Genomic DNA, 19,582 nt, shown 5'->3' on the forward strand with positions numbered 1-19,582 from the left:
CCCAACCAGCAACTTTCAAACAGAAGTTGGACAACCAGGAGGCTGAAGAGGGAAACAGTGTCACACTGAGCTGTGAGCTATCTAAACCTGGAGTCCCAGTGGAGTGGAAGAAGGGAACACAGGTCCTGAAGACTGGAGAAAAGTACCAGATGAAGCAGAAGGCCTCTGTGAATGAACTGCTGATCAACAAAGTGGTGCCAGAAGACAGTGGAGACTACAGCTGTGTGTGTGGAGACCAGAAGACCACAGCCAGCCTCAAGATTAAGGGTAGGGAGAGGATTTTCAGAGTCAGTCAGTGTTGTGTTTTGTAAAAATTGTTTAGAGCAGCTTTTCGATGTAAATATTTTTCTTACAGATCCTACATGTCATTATGGATTGCAGTTTCTCCATGGGTTTTACAATTTTTAAAAAAATTTTTTTATAAGTATTTTATATCATTGCATGCCAATGGTTACTAACCAAATAATAAATGCTCAGCCCAACCAGTGACCTTCAAACAGAAGATAGAGAGCCAGGAGGCTGAGGAGGGAAACAGTGTCACTATGAGCTGTGAGCTGTCTAAACCTGGAGTCCCAGTGGAGTGGAAGAAGGGAACACAGGTCCTGAAGTCTGGAGAAAAGTACCAGATGAAGCAGAAGGCCTCTGTGAATGAACTCCTTATCAACAAAGTGGTGCCAGAAGACAGTGGAGACTACAGCTGTGTGTGTGGAGACCAGAAGACCACAGCCAGCCTCAAGATTAAGGGTAGGGAGAGTTGTGATTTAAACCTCTACTGTATATTTACATTTGTCTTTGTAATACAGTAATATTTCTCACGTGTTATGGCGTAGCTTTTCTTCCTCTTCATTTTTGTCACTACTGGCAATTTATTGTTCACATTTAGTCACAGATTATTTTGAAATTGATATTGAATGACTTAATTTGGAGGAATAATTGTATAAAATTTGTCTGAATTGTATATTTTGTCTGACTGAAGCGCTTGTGGCTCTGAAATGTCTATCACTTTTCCTTTGTTTTTTGTTGTTTTGTTTCTGTGCTGGCTCATGAAATTTCATTTTTGTGGGTGTCTAACATCAAATTCATCCAATGGTTTCCTCACATTGTAGTGGTCCAACAGTTTGAAAGTCTTTGTCTTGGTCTGGATCGCTTTTATTTTGTGCGCTCTGTGCTGTGACACTTCGAGTTTTGATATTTCGGAGAAGATTTTGAATCCCTTCTTGGACCTTTTCCTAATGAGCACTTCATAAAACAGTTAGAAATCTTCTCTTTTTACTTCACAGTTTACCAGACCTTACTTGTTGCTGCTCTTTTATGTGGCTTATGTTTTTTTTGGTCATGGACAATATATGTTTGTTGGTCCATAAACATTTCTTGTTGACAGTATTTATTCAGACAAGCCAACTGATCCTCTTTCTTGTTTTACTAGAGTTGCTGTGTTTTATTGTTTAATCGTTCCTGAACCTGCTTTTTAAACCATTTTGTTCGGTGATATTTTGTTTTCCGTTCATATAACTGCACATGATCAAGTATGTTACAGCAAACTGAATTTAAATTATTTCCTCTCAGTTGTGAAGCTGTCAACTTCTCCTTCAGCAGCTAAACCAGAATCTAAGAGGCAGGAGACCAAAGAAATGATGGAAGGTATGGAGGGAAGATGTTGATGTGCTAGTTTGACTTTCAGCTGTATGTACTCTGTTCATCTTGTCAATGGACTTTGTGTTGCCATGTGCAGTCTTCCATTAAATTGGGCCTGTACCTTGTCGTCTATATAAGTTATGATTGATAAATTTACCAGATTTTTTTTGGGCTTTAGTTTTATGTGTTTCTGCTGTGTCAAATGATCCTTCAGTTTTATGGATTTTCACTGTGTTTTTGCAGTCTTTGTTGTGGTGGTATCCTGCTAATGGTTTAAGAATGATACCTGCTGTTGGATGTCTATAGTTTACTTGTGTGTGTGGTATAAAATCATTGTCCATTTTGTTATATGTGTGGTCAGAGACCCCTGAAGGTTTGTTGAGTATTTCTATAACTGTATAATACTTGCATTTCAGCCAAGATGCCTGAATCTCCATCCATAGCTTCTAAAGACGAGCACAAGAGGCAAGAGATAAATGAAACAGTAGAAGGTAATTTTGTGAGGGTTCTCAGCTGTGCCTTTTTGTGTAGTCCATTTGTGTTGTGCATTTAAGTCTGTGCAGCGCAGTGCTTTGTCAAATGGCAGTCAAAATTAAGAAAAATAATTGAAATATTGTCTCTCCTCGGCCGGCTGCTGACTCTTGTCATCAAACAGAAACTTGCTGGCTCATGAAATGTGTCATTGCTTTCAGGCTAAACATGTGTTTGCTGTTGTTTTCTGTTTTTGACCTAATCTGCTCTATTTCATGTGCCTGCTGGCAAACGTGGTGATTTTATTCCTTATTTAATCATGTCATGATTTGTGTCACATTTTCGCGGCTGGTGCTACTATTGAAGAAAAAAAATGTCAGTCTCAACATCTGTGGATTTCTGTGGTCTCGGGGTCATTTCGTTGCATGCAGCCTGACTGTTGGTATGGCAAAATGAGAAAGCTCTGTTGTTTACGCCATAAGACTTGAGTATTGCATGTGGCTGGTACTTTCCTATGGCAAATTCAAATTGTGGGCTCGATGGTGTGTTCAATTGTTATAGCCGTGACAGTGCCAGCTACTGGACAGACTCCAAAACAGCAGCTGCTGAAAGAAGACACTGAGAGAGGTTCAAGAGAGCTCAAAGAGGGAGGTGAAGGTAATGCAACACATGTTTGCGTGACTGTTGTTGGATTCTGTGACTTTATCAATGTTGCAAATGTGTCATGTGAGGCTTGTAACAAAAACAGGACTGGAAAATATGTAAAGAGATTGTACTTCAGTTTGGCTTCAGTGTCTGTTCAGTTTCATGTTGCAAGGTGAATGGCTGAAACACAATAATGAAGATGGTCTTTGTTTTCTTGGGGGCTCTCTTGTATGTGGCTATTATGTCACTTCCATTCTGTCACAAATACTGTATTGGCTGTTTGGTTTGACGCTTTGTTCTTCAGTTGTGTGTTGAACAGCAAACATTTGTTTGCTGTATATTTGGCACTTTGTTTGTACTGTTTTGGATTATTGCTGTGTTCAATTGCTGATATGATGATCTTTGAGAGGGCACAAAGGCTTTATTGTCTTTGATTGTAGCTTTTTCTATTTTGAAAGATTTTAATTGCTTCTCGTTGTTACAGATTTCACTTGTTTTGACAGTTATTATATAGCCATCAGCATATTTAATTTAATGTAAAGACATTATTCAGAGTTGTAAGCAGGTGGCAGTAGCAGGTGGCAGTGGAGTTTGCATCCTTTGTGGTTGTGTGCTTTACTGGCTCTGGTTGCCTGTTGTCTTCAAGTTATTAGACTCACGTCTGTAAGATTGTGAGGTTAATGAGGTGCTTTACCCCTGCTGAGAAGACGATTGCTGGAAAAGCGGCCAAACAAGATACCCACAGGCAGGGCACCAAAGAGCCAGTAGAAGGTATGCAAGAGTTTTAGCTCTTTGTTGACTTCCTGCTTCTTTGCTGTATAGAACACATTACTGCCACAGTCCTTGTGCTGCCACATGTGGGGAGTTTTGCTCTGCTAAATGTTTGGCTGAAACATTTAAATAGATTTTTATGGTTAAATTTGAAGATTGAAATCCAAAACTATTTTAAACAACACGGATAATGAGGGTTTTAATAGTAGCATAAAAGCATGTAACTTGTGGGCAGAAACAAGTTACATTTACTTGGTTAAATGTATTTCATGTTTTTGATGCTGCATACTTTTTTACTTTACTAGACAAATCATTACTTTTAGTCTGTTACATTTTTGGTACATTCTTTGCATAATATTATCCTGCCATGTGACGTTTTTCCCCTGCCTTATCAAACATACCGCAGTTCATTGTTCCTGGTTCCTTTTGTTGACTGTGCTTCTCACGGTTGTGGTAGTATGTTAACAGGCAGAAATACAGTAGCAAAGAACAGCTTTGTCAGCAGATGTTATCTTTCTAGTAGGTACAGTGCCAGTCATCAGTAGTGATGATACCCGAAAAAATATGTTGGTTTGCGAGACATGCAACATGTTGTGGTTTGGGCTTCAATCTGTATATTGTCCTGTGCAGTTTTTGAAAAGCTCAAGCTAGTGCAGTGATTGCTGATGTTATGATTGAGTTATTTTCTAATTTAATGTTGGAGATGAATACATATTGCATATGTACTTGGCAATTGCTCCTTGGATTAATGCAGTACATTATGAAATGAGCCTTGTGATTGTCAGATCTGTAGTCACCATGTTTCCATGTGATGATGTTGGTTGCCTTTCGCGACTGTGCTACTTTTTTTTGCTGAAGAAGCTCTTGGTCATGGCACTGTCTGTACATTAAGATACTGCTCTCCCCAGGTATTGCATGAGTTTATTTTATCATCTGAATCATGTAATGGCTTTTACCACTGCTAATCTCAGACAGTGAGAATCAAGTGTAAATGTGTTGTCTTGGACATTGTGGCTTTAAAACATGTGAAGGATCTTGCTTTTGTTGCATCGTTCAGTCTGTTTATCAAATTCCAGTTTATATAAGTTTAATTAAAACCTACACTTAAATATGTCTGCATTGCTGCAGTTACAGCAGAGAAGTCACCAGCTTCAGCAATAACTTCCAAAGTTGAAGCTGAGAAGCAGGAATCCAAAAAGAAAGTGGAAGGTATGTGCTGGTGTTTGAGAGAGTTTGTTCTCTTTGTACTGTGGGTTTTTGTTTGTTAGGCTTTTTCTAAAAAAAAACAAACATGCTGCAATACTGTGTTAAACATTCAGACGTCCTCGTGTCTTGAGGGTTTGGTCTACAGTCTGCCTTATTTGTTGGTTGAAGAGTTGGAAGTTGCACATTGCCGGTTAATCACTCACGTTCAGTATTGTTGGTATTTTTTGTGCAGTTTATAAGTTTAGCAACAGGCCTTTTTTGCTTCATTCATCTGAAACCTGTATTTGTTGTGCATTGTGTTTATCACAGTCGATATTTAAGAGTCTATTAAATTAGTTGCACTTGCAGAAAAAGAAAATCTTATTGGTTCTGAAGTCATCCTCTTGCCAGAGTCTAAAGAGCTGGATGCCAAAGTGAAAGGACAAGGTAGAATTTGTGGCACCTGCGCAATGTTTATTTCCCTTTTATTGTTGTTGTTTTCCCTTTGGATTTTTGTATGGTGTGTATTTAGCCTGCTTAGACGTTGCTCACTTGTTATTCACCTGTGAATGATGGATTTGCTGTATTTTGGGTTATTGTTGTCCTTCAGAAAATAACAGTTGACAGACTTTGTAAATGTTTGGATACTCTTGAATGGGCACAATGATCATTGACTGTGAATCAGTGTTGTGTATGTATGTGTGTATGTGTTAAAACAGACATTAGACTTGTTTTGGTTTCTATTTTAGTTTTTACAATAAAAGTTCCTATAATCTGTCAGGTAAGTAAAGAATTAGCCTTTTTACAGAGCAAACTTCTGTCTTCATCTGGTATCAAACCTGAAAGCCTGTGGCTTTCAACGATACACATCAACACCTTGTTTAATGTATTCAATCCCCAGTTTTTCCAGTTGTATTCATTCAAGACCTGGTGAGCCAAGTAGCTGAGGAGGGAGGTAGTGTCACTCTGCACTGTGAGCTCTCCAAACCTGGACTCCATGTAGAGTGGAAGAAAGAAACTGAAGTCCTGAGTCATGGAGAAAAATGCCAGATAAAACAAATAGGACTCAGTTATGAGCTACAGATCCTTGATTTGGGACCTGAAGACACAGGAAGCTACTCATGCTGCTCAGAGGACACGCAAAGCTCAGCATCTCTTGTAGTAAATGGTAGGATGGAGGCATCTATCTCATGTTGTCGTCGACTTCCATCAAGTCTTTGATTTCATTCATGAATTAATTTCTCTTTATCTCACTATATTTCATCACTTCTTTTCCTTATTTCATCGTTAATTACTGATTTATTTTTGTTCATCAGCAATCCCAGTTGTTTTCACAACAGAGCTGGGAAGTCAAACGGCTGATGAGGGAGACAGTGTCTCATTACACTGTGAGCTTTCTAAACCCAGTGTTCCTTTGGAGTGGAGAAAAGGAGAACTTGGTCTTTGTCCTTGTGCCAAGTATGAAATTAGACAAACAGGACACCTGGCTACACTAGTAATCCACGATGTAGACCCAGAGGATTCTGGGAGTTACACCTGTGACACGGGTGACCATCAAAGCACTGCACATCTAGCTGTGAAGGGTATGCTTGCTGCAACCTGTTGTTTGTAGTTGAACTACTTGAGTGGCATTTTGCTTTAGCTTTGTTGAAACTGTGTGACTGAACTTTCGGTTTCAGAGTCAAATCTAGAGACTTGAATACGCACAGTATGACTTCTACTTCTGGTTCTTACTTTTTGGAAGGCTGAAGCTTGGATCAAATTTACGCGTGCTGTCATTTCTCGTAAACTTTTCTCTTCATTTCCTCGATTTCCTGCAGCCCAGCCCGTCCTTTTCAAAACCCAGCTACAGAACATTGAAAGACAGGCAGGAGAGAGTGCTAATCTTCGCTGTGAAACCACAAAGCCAGGAGCCATTGTGGTCTGGAAGTGTGGCAACATGGTTCTGACGTCCAGCAGCAAGTATCACCTGAAACAGGAAGGAACTGTATTCGAGCTTGTCATCTATAAACTGCAGGGAAGTGACTCTGGAGAATACTCCTGTGATACAGGCTGTCAGAAGACCTCCGCTGTCCTCACTGTGAAGGGTAAGACTTTTTAATCGAGGCTGTTCTTCTCATTCACCCACTTGAGTCCAATCATTCTTCATGTTCTACGTCGCTCCATCTTATTCACTATCTTCTCACAAAGCTTGAGCATGAAGTCCATCAACCTTTCATCTAAATGTCCTGTTTGGGCTTTTCTTAACTTCATCTAAACGTTTCAGTATTCTTTCTCGTCTCATCTTCCTTCTGCTTTACAGTTCCCTGTTTTTAAAGCACTTCTAGTTTTTTGCACACGTTTCTGTTGAGCATGATCACTGGTCTCCACATTTGTGCTCGTCTCTCATGTCTCCTCACAAACATTAACACACCCCACTCTGTTTTTCTTCACTTGCTACTTATAATATCAGCTCAGCAGAAATCTTTCATAAACGTAATCAACTTCTGCACAACTTAACTTCAGCAAACTACGTGTGCTGCTGGACTGTATTTGTCAAACAGATGTCGACGTCAACATACTGAAGTTCTTGGAGAGCTGCGTTGTATATGAGGGTGAAGATGTCCACTTTGAGTGTCTGGTTTCTCACGAGGAGACACCTCAGGCCCAGTGGAAACTGCAGGATGTCCCACTACAGGACAATGCGATGAACTTGATCAAGATTGAGGGCCGGGTGCACAGCCTCACTCTCAGAGGTGTCACTACAGCTGACTCGGGGACAGTCACTTTCACCGTGGGAAACAACACCTCCACTGCTTCTCTGACAGTCAGAGGTAAGGGAAATATTTAGCATTATATTTCTTGCCATTTTGCTTCCACAATAACGTGGACTTCTTCTCATTTGTTCTCCTGCATCTTCCTTGTGGGACACCTTCCCTCTATCTTTTCAACAAGTTCTCAGAAACAAAACAAAACATTGATGCTTGTGATTTCATGAGGCTCCTTTTTTTTCTCTTTTTTTTGTAACTTTCTTTACATTTGTGCTGACTTGTTTTCTATTCCTCTCACTTTCATATTCATTTATATACAACTTCGAATTTCATCCAAGAACAAAAGACTTCATTGACATGATTGCTGAGTTTTTCTGTTTCAGTCTAACTATGTCTTCCCTCAAACGTTAAAGTGGGCTGAGTGCATGTTCTGTTTTAAGCGTCTTGATGGTATGGAATTGTTGGAATTGTGAGTGTAAATAATGTCGCTATTGATTACATTGTGTGTTGTGGTAGTCGTTTCCCCCTCTCAAAAATGTAAAGTTATTCAGCTTCTTAAATTGGTCTTTCTGGCAGCTGCACCTGTCTCCTTCAAGAAGGAGCTAGAAAGTCAAGAGGCCACCGCAGGAGGCGATGCCTCCCTGTCCTGCGAGACATCCAGCCCTGATTGCAAGGTGACCTGGCGGAGGGGCACAAAAGTGCTCACCCATGGGGAGAAGTACACCATGGAGCAGAAAGCTACTACTAACATCCTGGTTATTCACAAACTGGTCACAGAGGATAGTGGAGAATATACCTGCGATACAGGAGACAAGAAAAGCGCTGCTACCCTGACTGTAAAAGGTAACGGAGCACATCTTCATCTCATCTATGTCTCTTGTTTTCTCTCATCTTCATCCTTCTTGAAGTTCATTTTACATTCATCCATCCTATTATCAAATGCTGGATGAAATTATGTCTTCTACTCAGCCTCCAATTCTCCTAGATTTTCATTATTATAGGTTTGTGAATATGTAAATTTTTTAATCCACTAAACATAACACGCTGGAGCCTAGTGGAACTGATATGATATGTGGTGGGAGACTGCACGTGTAACTTTGGGTTACATGTACAGAGAATATGAAGGATTGTTTATTTAAAGTAAAATCATTTAGTTGATATACTTTAAAAAACAAACCAGTGCTATTGAAATCAGTTCTATTCAGGGTGCCACATGCCACTACATTCATGTTCCTGCATTCAAATGTATGGAAAGAAGTATTAAGTAAGTATTGAAATTAGATTCTTGGTGACGGATGCATCCTTGTACTGATGCCTCGTGGAATCTCTGCTGAGATCTGATCTCTCATCATCCCATTCACCCTCAGAGCATGTGCGCATCATCCAAGAACTCTGTGACATTACTGTGACCACTGGGCAGGATGCCGTCTTTGAGGTTGAGCTGTCCCACTCGGGCATCACCAACGGAGAATGGTGGCTTGGAGACAACCTCCTTCAAAATAATGATCTGAATCAAATGAGTAGCCAGGGCAGAGTGCACCGTTTGGTCCTGAAGATGGTTACAACGGATGAATCAGGGGATGTTGCCTTCGTAGTGGGAGAAGAGAAGAGTGTGGCCTGTCTTCTGGTGGAGGAAAAACCCAAAGGTAAAGGAGATGGCATGGTTGCAAGAGATTTTTCATCCTAAAATGCATCTCCATCAACAACCAAACTGCTTTGTTTTTTAAATTGAAAATCTACTGGCATCATCATCATCATCATCATCACCATAGCTTTAAAAATTGTTTTCCTTTGTCTGAATACATTTTATAGCATTTGCTATGAAAAGAATTTACTGATACAAAAAACATATTTGAAGAGATTAACTACTTAATACTGTAAATTGTTCTCAAAACTTCATTTATTAGATGTTAATTTCACAGCAAAGTTTCTATGTTGTTTTTTTAAACCTTGAACTTTGATTATTCAAGATGTCAAATTTTAGTAACCAGACCAGTAACCAGTGCATGCATTCATGTATTTATATATACAGTTGATGAAATGATGACATTAATGCCGGGGCTGTAAAGGAAGGGAAAAGACTGCATATAAATGCTACGTTTCCCATATTTACAGTGCTAATATTAGAGAAGCCGCACAACACTGTGACATTAGAGGGTGAAACTGTCACCCTGGCCTGCACCATCTCTGACCCCAACGCCACAATCACCTGGATCAGAAACAACGTGGCCATCCAAGCAGGTCTCAAGTATGACCTGAGGAAGAATGCAGCCCTCCATCAGCTTCGTATCCACAACCTGGTGCCTGAGGACTCTGGAACATACACCTGTGACACTGGAGATGTGCAGTGTGATGTCACATTGACTGTGGAAGGTAAAGAACAATGCCACCTGTGTAAAAAACAAAACAAAAAAAACCTCTCCTGTTGATCAAATTCAAGACTCGATCAAAATAGGATTGAAAAGGACAACTAAAATATTCTTGAACTTTCACTTCTCTCAACCACACACCGAGTCTGGCATCACAGCAAAACTTTCAGTCCTCAAGGACATGTTTCTATCAACTATCCATCTATCTGATGCCAAACTTGACATCTAAATATTTTCTGTCCAACTGTCCCATTTTAAACTCTCACCAGGTGCCCCAGCATTCTTCCAGAAAGAGCTTAAGAACCTGGACGCCATAGAGGATGATGATATTACCCTACACTGTGAGCTGTCTAAGCCAGGTGTTCATGTTGAGTGGAGGAAAGGAGGCCTTGTCCTCCAGTCCAGTAAGAAGTATGAGATGAGGCAGGAAGGGTGCATTCGAGAGCTCTGTATATGCAACCTGGAGCCTGAAGACAGTGGCTACTACACCTGTGATGCAGGAGACCAGCTCACTACAGCTTCTTTGGCAGTGCAAGGTAGCCTCCTTACAGTGCTTTTCTGTCCGTCTTCCACTGTATATTTTGTCTGTCATTTTGTTTTGTGGCATAATGCTGAGGCTCAGTGTATGCATGTGTATTTTTCACTCAACAGTGAAAGAAGTCTTCATTGTTTCTGGTCTTAAGACCACTGACGTCTTTGTTGGGGAATGGGCAACTTTCTCCTGCCAGCTGTCTGGTAGGGCACCTGGCAAGGTGCAGTGGTGGCTGGACGGCACCTCGCTGGACAACAGCCTGTTTAGTGAGATAGGGCTGAGCCAGGGCCACATCCACACACTCACCTTAAAGAACCTGGCCACCGATGACTCTGGCACTGTCACCTTCAAAGTTGGCAGTTTAATGTCAACAGCCAAGCTCTTAGTCAAAGGTATCGTTGGTTATTCACTACAGACTGAGATTAGTACTTTTTTAGACCCTGCAGAATTTAATATGAACACAATATTTGTAGCTTGTTTTAAACCTAATTTTGTGATGTTGTCAGTAGAATATACAATTTAACTGCTGGCAATATTTCTTGTAATTTTGAAATAAATAGTAAGGGCAAGAGATGCAAATGTACAATTCTTAAAAAACATATCAGTAAATATCCTATGAATTATGATTATTTTCTGCAGGGTTCCAAAAAGAGTGTGAAGTTTATAGATCGATTAATAGCAGTAGATATTACGACATTGTAGTGATTCATCATGCATGAGCATTTTATTAATAATGAAAATAATAGTTTTCTTCTGTATGCTTTGGTATATTCAAAACATACAACTGGGTGTAGCACCACAACAATGTTTTATTAGAGAAGAGAAGAGTCTTACCACCTGAAACTTTCTGGCTAAATGGGAAAGTGGTAAAAAAAAACTTTGAATCATGTTTATGTTCTGTATTTTGGGCTGCTGAAATGATAAAGTGATAATCACGATTATGTTTCTTATATTTGAGATCACTTCATAAGTATTTTCTCATTTTGTGGAGCAATGTAGTAACTTTAATAGTATGTTTACAACTCAAGAACTAATCCTGCACATGGACAAAAATCAGGTACAAAAATGCGAGTTAATAATACTGTTTCATTGCTGGCTGTAACGATGAGGATGTATTCTCTGGGTCTGAAAGTAAAGCCAATGTGCAAGTGCCTTAGTGCAATACAACTGAGGGCCAATAGGGGCTGGCTCCAAAAAACCTGAGTCCAATAGACTCCCGTTCAAAAAGATCAACTTCTCTCATGAAATAAAAATACTTATTAGTCATTATGGTGTCATTTGCTAAATTCACTTCTTCTGATCCATATTCTGGTGATCATTCTGAAAATAATTCCATAGATAAGTAGGTATTGTCAGAAAGCGGTATGTTTGGTGGGGTGTCGGGTTTGATTGACATGCCTGAGGTGCAGGTTTACAGTCTAGGTGGGCAAGCGTAGTGTCCTGGGTTCCTCGCTCCTCCCTAGCTTGTCCAAGTATGGTCACTTGTGGCTCCATAAAACCAAGATGGTGACAGGCAAAATGCCAGATTTAAGGCTTAAAAATGGCACAGTCGGTTGCCACTTGACTGTAAAACATAGTTACATAAACCATTTGTCAGTTGTCCATGGTTGTCATTTGATGGTAGTTTCATATTGATCAGTGACGCTCTGCACTAAAACTCACTTGAGTTGCTGCTGAGAACTGTTAATTGTATTGGTGTAGTCTTTTACTTCCTTCCCTGATGCCTTGGTCAGTCTTTATGATTCAGGATGTCATTCCTAATGGGTAAGTTGGGTGGTGCCTCCAGTCCAATATATCAACCTGTGATTCATGCTGCTGCCCTGATATCTTGCTGTTGTTTTTAAATTCCTGGCTGTATGTTTCATTATGCAGTGTAAACCATCTTGCCTGCGATAACAGGGAAAATGGAAACCAGTTCATAGAAGGATGCTGAAAACAAGAGATTTCCTCATTTGTTGTTGAAAGCCAGGCACTCTTAAGTGCCAAAAGCATGATCGTGATTATTTTTTGGTTGATTGTGCAGCCCTAGCTATATATATGCCTTCTTGTTGTTAATAATGAGCCATTCATATTTGGTGTTTGGATTCAGTAAAAAACATACAATTGGCCTGGCTTCGGGGATGTTAAAGTTTGAGCCATGTGTTATTGTATAGAGTGAGAGAACCACAGAGTAGTGAATGAAAGTGCTGCTCCACCCATCCATACAGGCCGGCTGCTTTCAGATACTCATGTTCCATTCACCTAATAAGTCCGAACCCACCAAGCCCTGCCCCCTAACCTTCACACACTAAAACCTCTAACTCTCCTACACCTACCATGAGTTTGGTACCCCCCCCCCCCCCCCCACACACACACACACACACACCGAATCAGCTGCCTTTTGGCTCTTAGTTGTGACCTTTACTGACTGATGGACTTTTTGACCCCCTGACAGCTCACACAGTTCAATGCATGGGTCACAGAGAACATTAAAATATACATTACGATTATGTACCATGCCACATTGAAATTTGTACTGTACAATTCATAAAAACATAATAAAATCACTCGCATGAACACATTAAACATGCTTATGGGGGTTAAAAAGGCCACATGTCATTCGGCATGTCCTGCTCGTGTCCTTATCTCTCGTGGCCAAGCCCTGACCCTATGACCCCCCCCCCCCCCCCCCCCCCCCCCCCCCCCCTGACCCCAACCTCAGATCCCACAGTTGAAGTGGTGAGCGAGATGGAGGACCTTCGGGTGGTTGAAAACCAACCGGCTGAGTTCATCTGCCAGTACTCGAGGCCAGTCAAGGCTCAGTGGAAGAAAGATGAGCAACCTTTGCAGCCTGATGGCCAAAGGGTGGTAGTGGAGCAGGACTGGAATGTGGCTCGCTTGTACATTAGCCGTGTGTCCGCTGAGGACAGGGGCACATACTCCTGTGAGGCGGAGGGGACCTGCGTGGTCGCTTCGCTTCATGTGGAAGGTGAGCTTCCCTCCACATGGAGAGAGCATTAAGCTTTAAGGATTCTCCTCTGCTCCCTCTCAAAGCAAATAATTCTTAGTCCAAATGAACTGATCATCACCTTTGTTGACAAATTCTTAAAGGATTTGACTATCTAAGCATTGCAGTCCTCTTAAAATCTTTATTATTGTGCTCTTTTTCTTTGTTTTCCATTTGCCTTCTGCAGCCAAACCCATCAACATTGTTCAGGGCCTGGAGAATGCAGAAACCTTTGATGGAGGTGAAACGCTGTTTGAGTGTGCCCTCTCTCGTCCTGAGAGCAAAGATTGCTGCTGGCTTCTGGATGGGAAACCGGTGAAAGAATCTCCTAATGTTGAGATTGTGTCATTCGAGAGTGGTCGTCGCCATCTGCTCCTGCTGAAAGAGTTGCGCGTTAAAGACAGCTGCACAGTGACCTTCAAAGCTGGAACAGCGTCAACATCTGCCCAGCTCTCTGTCAAAGGTGAGTCATCCAGATGAACACCATAAGACTGTGAAGCTGTAGTCATAACATTCTCTGGCCTGAATTTTGAACTTGAATTTTCCACATTTTACATGTCATTTTGTGGCTTTTCTCTCATAAGGTTGGCAGCTGGAAGTTGTGAAGGCTTTGGAGGACAAAGTGGCTGCAGTAGGAGAGAAGGTCGAGTTTTGCGTTGAGCTGACTGAGCCTGTTCCTGTGGCTGAAGTGACTTGGTACTCAAATGGAGTTGAGCTCAAGCCCAGTGACCTCTGGGCTATGAGGGCTGATGGCTGTTCTTATCGTCTAGTCCTCAGACAGGCACCTCTTTTGCCAAAGCAGGAAATTACATTTGCAGCCAGGGATGCTCTCTCTTTGGCGAAGCTCACCATCATCAGTAAGTGTTTAATGAGATACGATTTTTGTAGCCTTTTCTCATTAGTGGTTGTTCTTAGATTGTAAAAATTTAATTTTCTATTTTGAGAAAATCATACTGTAGAAGTTCTCTTGTAACCACTGTTATTTAAGCTAAGAGACCTCTCCACTTACTTATTTATTCAAGTTATGTGCTCCATGTAGCAAGTCCATGGAGAGGTAGTGTTGATAGGAGAGGGAACAGGATGTCAGATTCATTTTGCAATCACTGTAGTTCTTGATTAGTGTTCATCGGATTCCTGGTTCTTTTCTTTTCCCACAGCTGTACCTGATCCTCCGGAGGACCCAGAGGTCCTCAGTAAGACTAAACAGTCTGTCACCCTCTCTTGGTTCACTCCTCTTCACGATGGAGGGAGTCCCATTCTGGGCTACAGGGTGGAGATGCGACTGGTAGACAGTGCCCTCTGGCTTCCATGTCATTCAGAGGCTGTGTGTAACACAGAGTTTGTGGTTGAAAATCTCACTCCAGAGAGTAGCTACAGGTTTAGAGTGTCAGCCATCAACAGAGCTGGGACTGGAGAGCCTGTTGAGCTTCCTCAGACTGTGCAGCTCGGTGAGTGGATGTGCAATTAGTTAAAGAAAGTGGAGTGCTTGATTGTTTGCCATGGCATTTTGCTTATTATTGTTAAATGGTTTTCTTTTCTATTTGACATCGGATTATGAGATCTAGTTTCACACATTTGTAGCATTCTACCCAAAGATATGTGATATGTAAAGAAATGTTGATGTTTTCTAAACTTCAATGTCATTTGTTTCCTCTTTTTTTTGTATAGAGGCACCTACGCCACCACTAATTTCTCCAAGTAAGACCCTGTGTGTTTGGTGTTGTTGTTTTCTGTATTTATCCCTCAAGTTCTACTGTATATAAACATCCCTGCACACTTATCCTTTTCAAGCTAAATTCCAAGCATTTAGAAATATCCATCATGCTAAATTGGATGATATTTTAATAGTGAGGATAAGCAGTGTGGACCCTAAGAATAACTCTATTGTGTCTGTATGTATAGATGCAAAACAGGCAGATTTGGAAGCACTGGGGCAGCCCAGTCTGCCTCCCGAAGCTGCTGAAGAAGGTGATGTCCATGAGCTGTGGGAGGCATCAGCCAAGAAACGGCGCATGAGTCGAGAGCCCACTCTAGACTCCATCACTGAACACCCCGAGGACGACAGTAAACGTGGTCAAAACAAATCAGGACAGAAGGAGGTTACAGCATCAGAGAAAGTGGAAGTAAAAACAGCAGAGAAGGAGCAGGTCATCGTGTCGAAGAAGCAGATAGAATCCAACCTGTGCGCCCGCTCAGAGGAGCAGACAGTTTCTGGGGGTTCAACACTTGTTTCCTACCTGAAAAAGAGCAGCGAGACTGCTGTTACAGCAACCCATGAGTCTGAGTCTCTTACCGCTGAGAGGTTCTTTGCACATTTCCAGATGACAGAGCAGAAAACGGTGCAGCACACTGAAGTGAAAACAACAGATGAGGAACAGGTGTGTACAGAGGAAATCATGGAGATCAGTAAAGAGGATGAGCCTGACCTCAGAGATGCTGCCATTAAGATTCAAGCTGCCTTCAAAGGCTACAAGGCTCGCAGGGACATGCGTCCTGTCTTTAAACAGTCCTTTAAAGATCAGACCAAAGAACCTAACGGCACCATACATCTGGAATGTGTGACAGAAGGTAAACCTGATAAGGTATGCTGGATGAAAGATGGAGAACCGCTGACTGATGGTAAACATCATCATATTGATATCTACAATGATGGCACCTGCTCTCTGGTCATTACCGCAATCACCACAAAGGACACCGGAGTTTACACTTGTGAGGTCACAAACAAGTTTGGAGTCGCTTCTCACAATGGTAAGGTGACCGTGGGAACAGTGAGAGAGTCATCGGGCCGTCGGCCGCTGACAGTGGGTTACAGTGCAGACAGTGAGCCCGAGAGCTCCTCCGGTAGCGAGATGGATGATTCACTGAGGCAGGCCAGCAGACGCCTCCGTCGCCTGTTGCGCACACGTCTCCCTCCAGATGTTGAGGAAGAGCCATTTGTCAGCGCAGACGAAGGAGACTTGCGTGCCCCGGATCCTCACTCTTATCGTGAGGATGACAACTACATCTACATTCGCTTTGATTCTCAGGCAGAGGCTGAGGTCGCCTCTAAGAGGTTCCAGGAGATGTTTACAGTCCATGGGGTCCCTGTGGAGACCACCATCCAAGCAGCTGGGCCTCTCAAAGTGGAGCTGCGAATTAGAAAGATGGGCTACACGCAAGACGGCACAGAGACCCCCACACAAGATAGACAGCCTCCTCCTCTCTTGGCTGGAGCCCCCGGTGAGAAACACATGGGAGTGGTTGCTCTGCTGTTCTGATCATTATACAATTTTTTATAAACATTTTGGATTACCAGTTTCTATGTAGTCTATCAATAACTCAGACTCTATGTGGTCCGATTAATGTTTTTTTTTAACATATTATTCGCTCTTGTTTCCCAGCTGCCCCGGTCTTCCTGACGGAGCTACAAAGTCAGGATGTTCCAGACGGTTATCCAGTCAGCTTTGACTGTGTTGTGATTGGCAAGCCCCCTCCCACTGTTCGCTGGTACAAGGATGGCAAACTGCTGGAGGAGAATGACCATTACATGATCAATGAAGACCTGGAGGGCTGCCACCAACTCATCATCACCACTGTGTTGCCCACTGACATGGGTGTCTATCGCTGCACAGCTGAAAACAGCAGTGGTATTACAGCCACTAAAGCTGAACTCAGGGTTGACAGTAAGTGAACATACATTACACTCACAAATGTACAAATACCAATAGCTTTTGGCAATGTCTCTTTTATATGTTGGACAATTTATTTTGTTTATGGAAAATTGGCTCAATATACAACTAGTCCTTTAAATTCACCATTTTGTATCATACAAGAAAAATACCGAGCTGAAAAAAGTTTTCCATCAACTACAGCAGGGCTTAGAAAATTACAATGCAAACAAGGATGTGTTTTAATTTTTTTTTTTCCTTAGACTTGCAAATCTCTCTGTCTTTCTTAATTAAAAACCCTTAACTCTTGCTCTTCCCTTCTAGACATGAAACCAGAGAGTTAAATTATAGTATTAATTTGTTCAAAATTTATTTGGGAAACCAATTTCCAAACCCTAAAACCGGCATCTGAAAAAAGCAGAGTGGCCAAAATGTCCTTGCTCTGCAAAAGCACATTGACACTCACATTGTCTGTGATTTCACTGACATCTTTGTATAACACAGTATGTCAATCCTTCCCATCAGTGTCTTGCAGCTCAGATTATGACACTGCCGCTGACGCCACTGAGACATCTTCCTTTGTCAGTGCCAAGGGCTATGCGTCCAGGTAAATTTACTATGAACAGTGTTTTATAATGTTTTAAAAATATATTGATGAATATATTTAATCTTTATAGTTATTGAATACTGAAGCTGCACTGTTGTGCTCTCCTCTAGCAGGGAAACCGAGACCTTTGAGTCTGTGGCTGAAGATGATCAGCTGCCACAGGTGGTGGAGGAGCTTCACGATGTTCATGTCAGTCCAGGTTCGCCTATTGCAAAGATGCGGCTCAGAGTAAAGGGTAAGTTTATGAATATTGATGTTCAACCCCCGACTAACACCGCGCATGATTTAAGAATGATGTTTGTGAAATATCTATTGTCTTCCAGGTTTCCCCAAGCCCAGAGTGTACTGGTTCAAAGATAGCCACCCTCTCCGACCTTCACAAAGGATTATGTTGTCAGCGGAGAAAGATGTTCATGGCGTGGAGATCCGGGAGGTGAAGAGAGAGGATATGGGGGAGTACTCTGCTTACATCAGCAATGTAGCAGGTTCTGCCTACTCCTCCGCCCGACTGATAGTATTGAGTATGTATGCAAATGCCTGAATAGTTGATTATAGTAACTACAATATCTCATACAAAAGCAACATGAGAAACACTTGTTTACAATTCTCCAAAATACAGATAGACTAACAATTGCCCTCTGTAACAGGTCCAGGGGAGATTATGCCACAAGATAAAAAAGGTAATTTGCCATTTATCCTACAAACATGACAAAGCTACAGGTACTTCAGTGGATATGATAATAAACTGTTAGTGACTATTCTCTTGTTCTACACTATATCTTCAGACTTCAAAGGACCCCTGGTGCCACCTCGCTTCCTTGAGCGGTTCAGCAACAGAAAAGTGAAACAAGGAGCAAGCATCACTCTGTCTGTCAAAGTAGAAGGTTTGTTTATTTAATTTTTGTAAACATCCTTAAACACTAGATCCACAATCTGTTTTTGCTCTTAACAGGATCAGAGCCCAGTTCCCAGGCTGTCCGTCATGTGGCATTTATTATAAGTTATCCGTACTTGCCTTTACTCTTCCAGGGTCTCCTACTCCTACGATCTCCTGGCTAAAGGAGGAATCTCAGGAAGATGTCGTGTGGATCAAGCCTGATACCAAAGGATACAAAATAGCAAGCTCTGGGCGCCAGCACAGCCTCATCTTGATGGACGTGGGCGCAGAGTACACTGGCGCCTACACCTGTATTGCCACAAATAGAGCCGGACAATCCATCAGCACTGCTCACCTCGAGGTGGATGACAGTAAGGAAAACATTCTGGCACTTTATATTAAAGTTATATATTTGTGAGTATATACTTAAACATTTAACATTTAGTAGTCTGCTGCCATGAGTTTATAATTTGTATTTGCCCCCTCCCCCGTTTTCTTCAGCACCACAACCGAAGAAAGAGGCCATCGCCTCAGAGTAAGTTTTTCTTTGAGATCGAGGTCTTGTAAATATAAAGGAACATATTTAAAATACAGTTTAGATAAATACCAATACATGAAAATTAACTAACATTTATTTCTCCTAAGGGTTCTTGGAATTACAATTAGTCCTACAGGAGAGGTGGCTAGCAAAGGAAAAGGCAAGACATATCACCTTATACATTGGCATATATTATTTCAAGTAATATTGTTTGTTATTCAGCATAAAATCTTAGTGTCGTAATAAATGCTACAATATTTATGGTGCTCTTTCCCTTTTGTGCACGCCTTAAGAGAATACAATGACCTACTTAGGTGAAGTAGGGACAGAGGAATTCCTCATGAAACTCACCTCTCAGATCACTGAAATGGTATCAGCGAAGATCACCCAGGGTAAGTGTATTCTGTGGACCATTATGTCTTTGCAGTTAAATTTTCTGTTATTATTTCAATTTGAAAGAAATTCTACTCAGTTACTCAGTTTTAATATGACCAGGGGCCAGTTTACCTAATCAGGCTTATTCAAGTCTGTTTTAAAACATGATAAAACAATGATTTTGAGAGCTCACT

The 19,582-nt window shown here is 41.5% G+C and overlaps 1 protein-coding gene across 27 annotated transcripts in view; it reads left to right on the forward strand.

The window, feature by feature from the left end:
- Window positions 1-19,582, forward strand: part of obscnb (obscurin, cytoskeletal calmodulin and titin-interacting RhoGEF b) — a 61,378-nt gene that overhangs the window by 31,664 nt on the left and 10,132 nt on the right. For 8 of the 27 annotated variants that reach the window (XM_069157559.1, XM_069157558.1, XM_069157561.1 and 5 more), the window contains 30 exons: window positions 1-267; window positions 478-744; window positions 1,567-1,641; window positions 2,052-2,126; window positions 2,668-2,763; window positions 5,609-5,875; window positions 6,024-6,290; window positions 6,528-6,794; window positions 7,251-7,520; window positions 8,034-8,300; window positions 8,825-9,103; window positions 9,573-9,830; window positions 10,096-10,362; window positions 10,478-10,750; window positions 13,060-13,326; window positions 13,532-13,807; window positions 13,929-14,201; window positions 14,502-14,792; window positions 15,013-15,042; window positions 15,247-16,563; window positions 16,725-17,006; window positions 17,517-17,598; window positions 17,709-17,833; window positions 17,922-18,119; window positions 18,246-18,278; window positions 18,384-18,482; window positions 18,628-18,846; window positions 18,977-19,010; window positions 19,121-19,173; window positions 19,307-19,405. In XM_069157559.1, coding sequence (XP_069013660.1) covers window positions 1-267; window positions 478-744; window positions 1,567-1,641; window positions 2,052-2,126; window positions 2,668-2,763; window positions 5,609-5,875; window positions 6,024-6,290; window positions 6,528-6,794; window positions 7,251-7,520; window positions 8,034-8,300; window positions 8,825-9,103; window positions 9,573-9,830; window positions 10,096-10,362; window positions 10,478-10,750; window positions 13,060-13,326; window positions 13,532-13,807; window positions 13,929-14,201; window positions 14,502-14,792; window positions 15,013-15,042; window positions 15,247-16,563; window positions 16,725-17,006; window positions 17,517-17,598; window positions 17,709-17,833; window positions 17,922-18,119; window positions 18,246-18,278; window positions 18,384-18,482; window positions 18,628-18,846; window positions 18,977-19,010; window positions 19,121-19,173; window positions 19,307-19,405 — 6,873 coding nt within the window. The remainder of the gene's footprint in view (window positions 268-477; window positions 745-1,566; window positions 1,642-2,051; window positions 2,127-2,667; window positions 2,764-5,608; window positions 5,876-6,023; window positions 6,291-6,527; window positions 6,795-7,250; window positions 7,521-8,033; window positions 8,301-8,824; window positions 9,104-9,572; window positions 9,831-10,095; window positions 10,363-10,477; window positions 10,751-13,059; window positions 13,327-13,531; window positions 13,808-13,928; window positions 14,202-14,501; window positions 14,793-15,012; window positions 15,043-15,246; window positions 16,564-16,724; window positions 17,007-17,516; window positions 17,599-17,708; window positions 17,834-17,921; window positions 18,120-18,245; window positions 18,279-18,383; window positions 18,483-18,627; window positions 18,847-18,976; window positions 19,011-19,120; window positions 19,174-19,306; window positions 19,406-19,582) is intronic. The other 19 variants (XM_069157562.1, XM_069157569.1, XM_069157567.1 and 16 more) reach the window with 19 other exon arrangements.

Source organism: Embiotoca jacksoni, unplaced genomic scaffold (genome assembly GCF_022577435.1).
Source record: "Embiotoca jacksoni isolate LCO1_2020_lvr unplaced genomic scaffold, fEmbJac1.0.p SCAF_22, whole genome shotgun sequence".
NCBI lineage: Eukaryota > Metazoa > Chordata > Actinopteri > Embiotocidae > Embiotoca > Embiotoca jacksoni.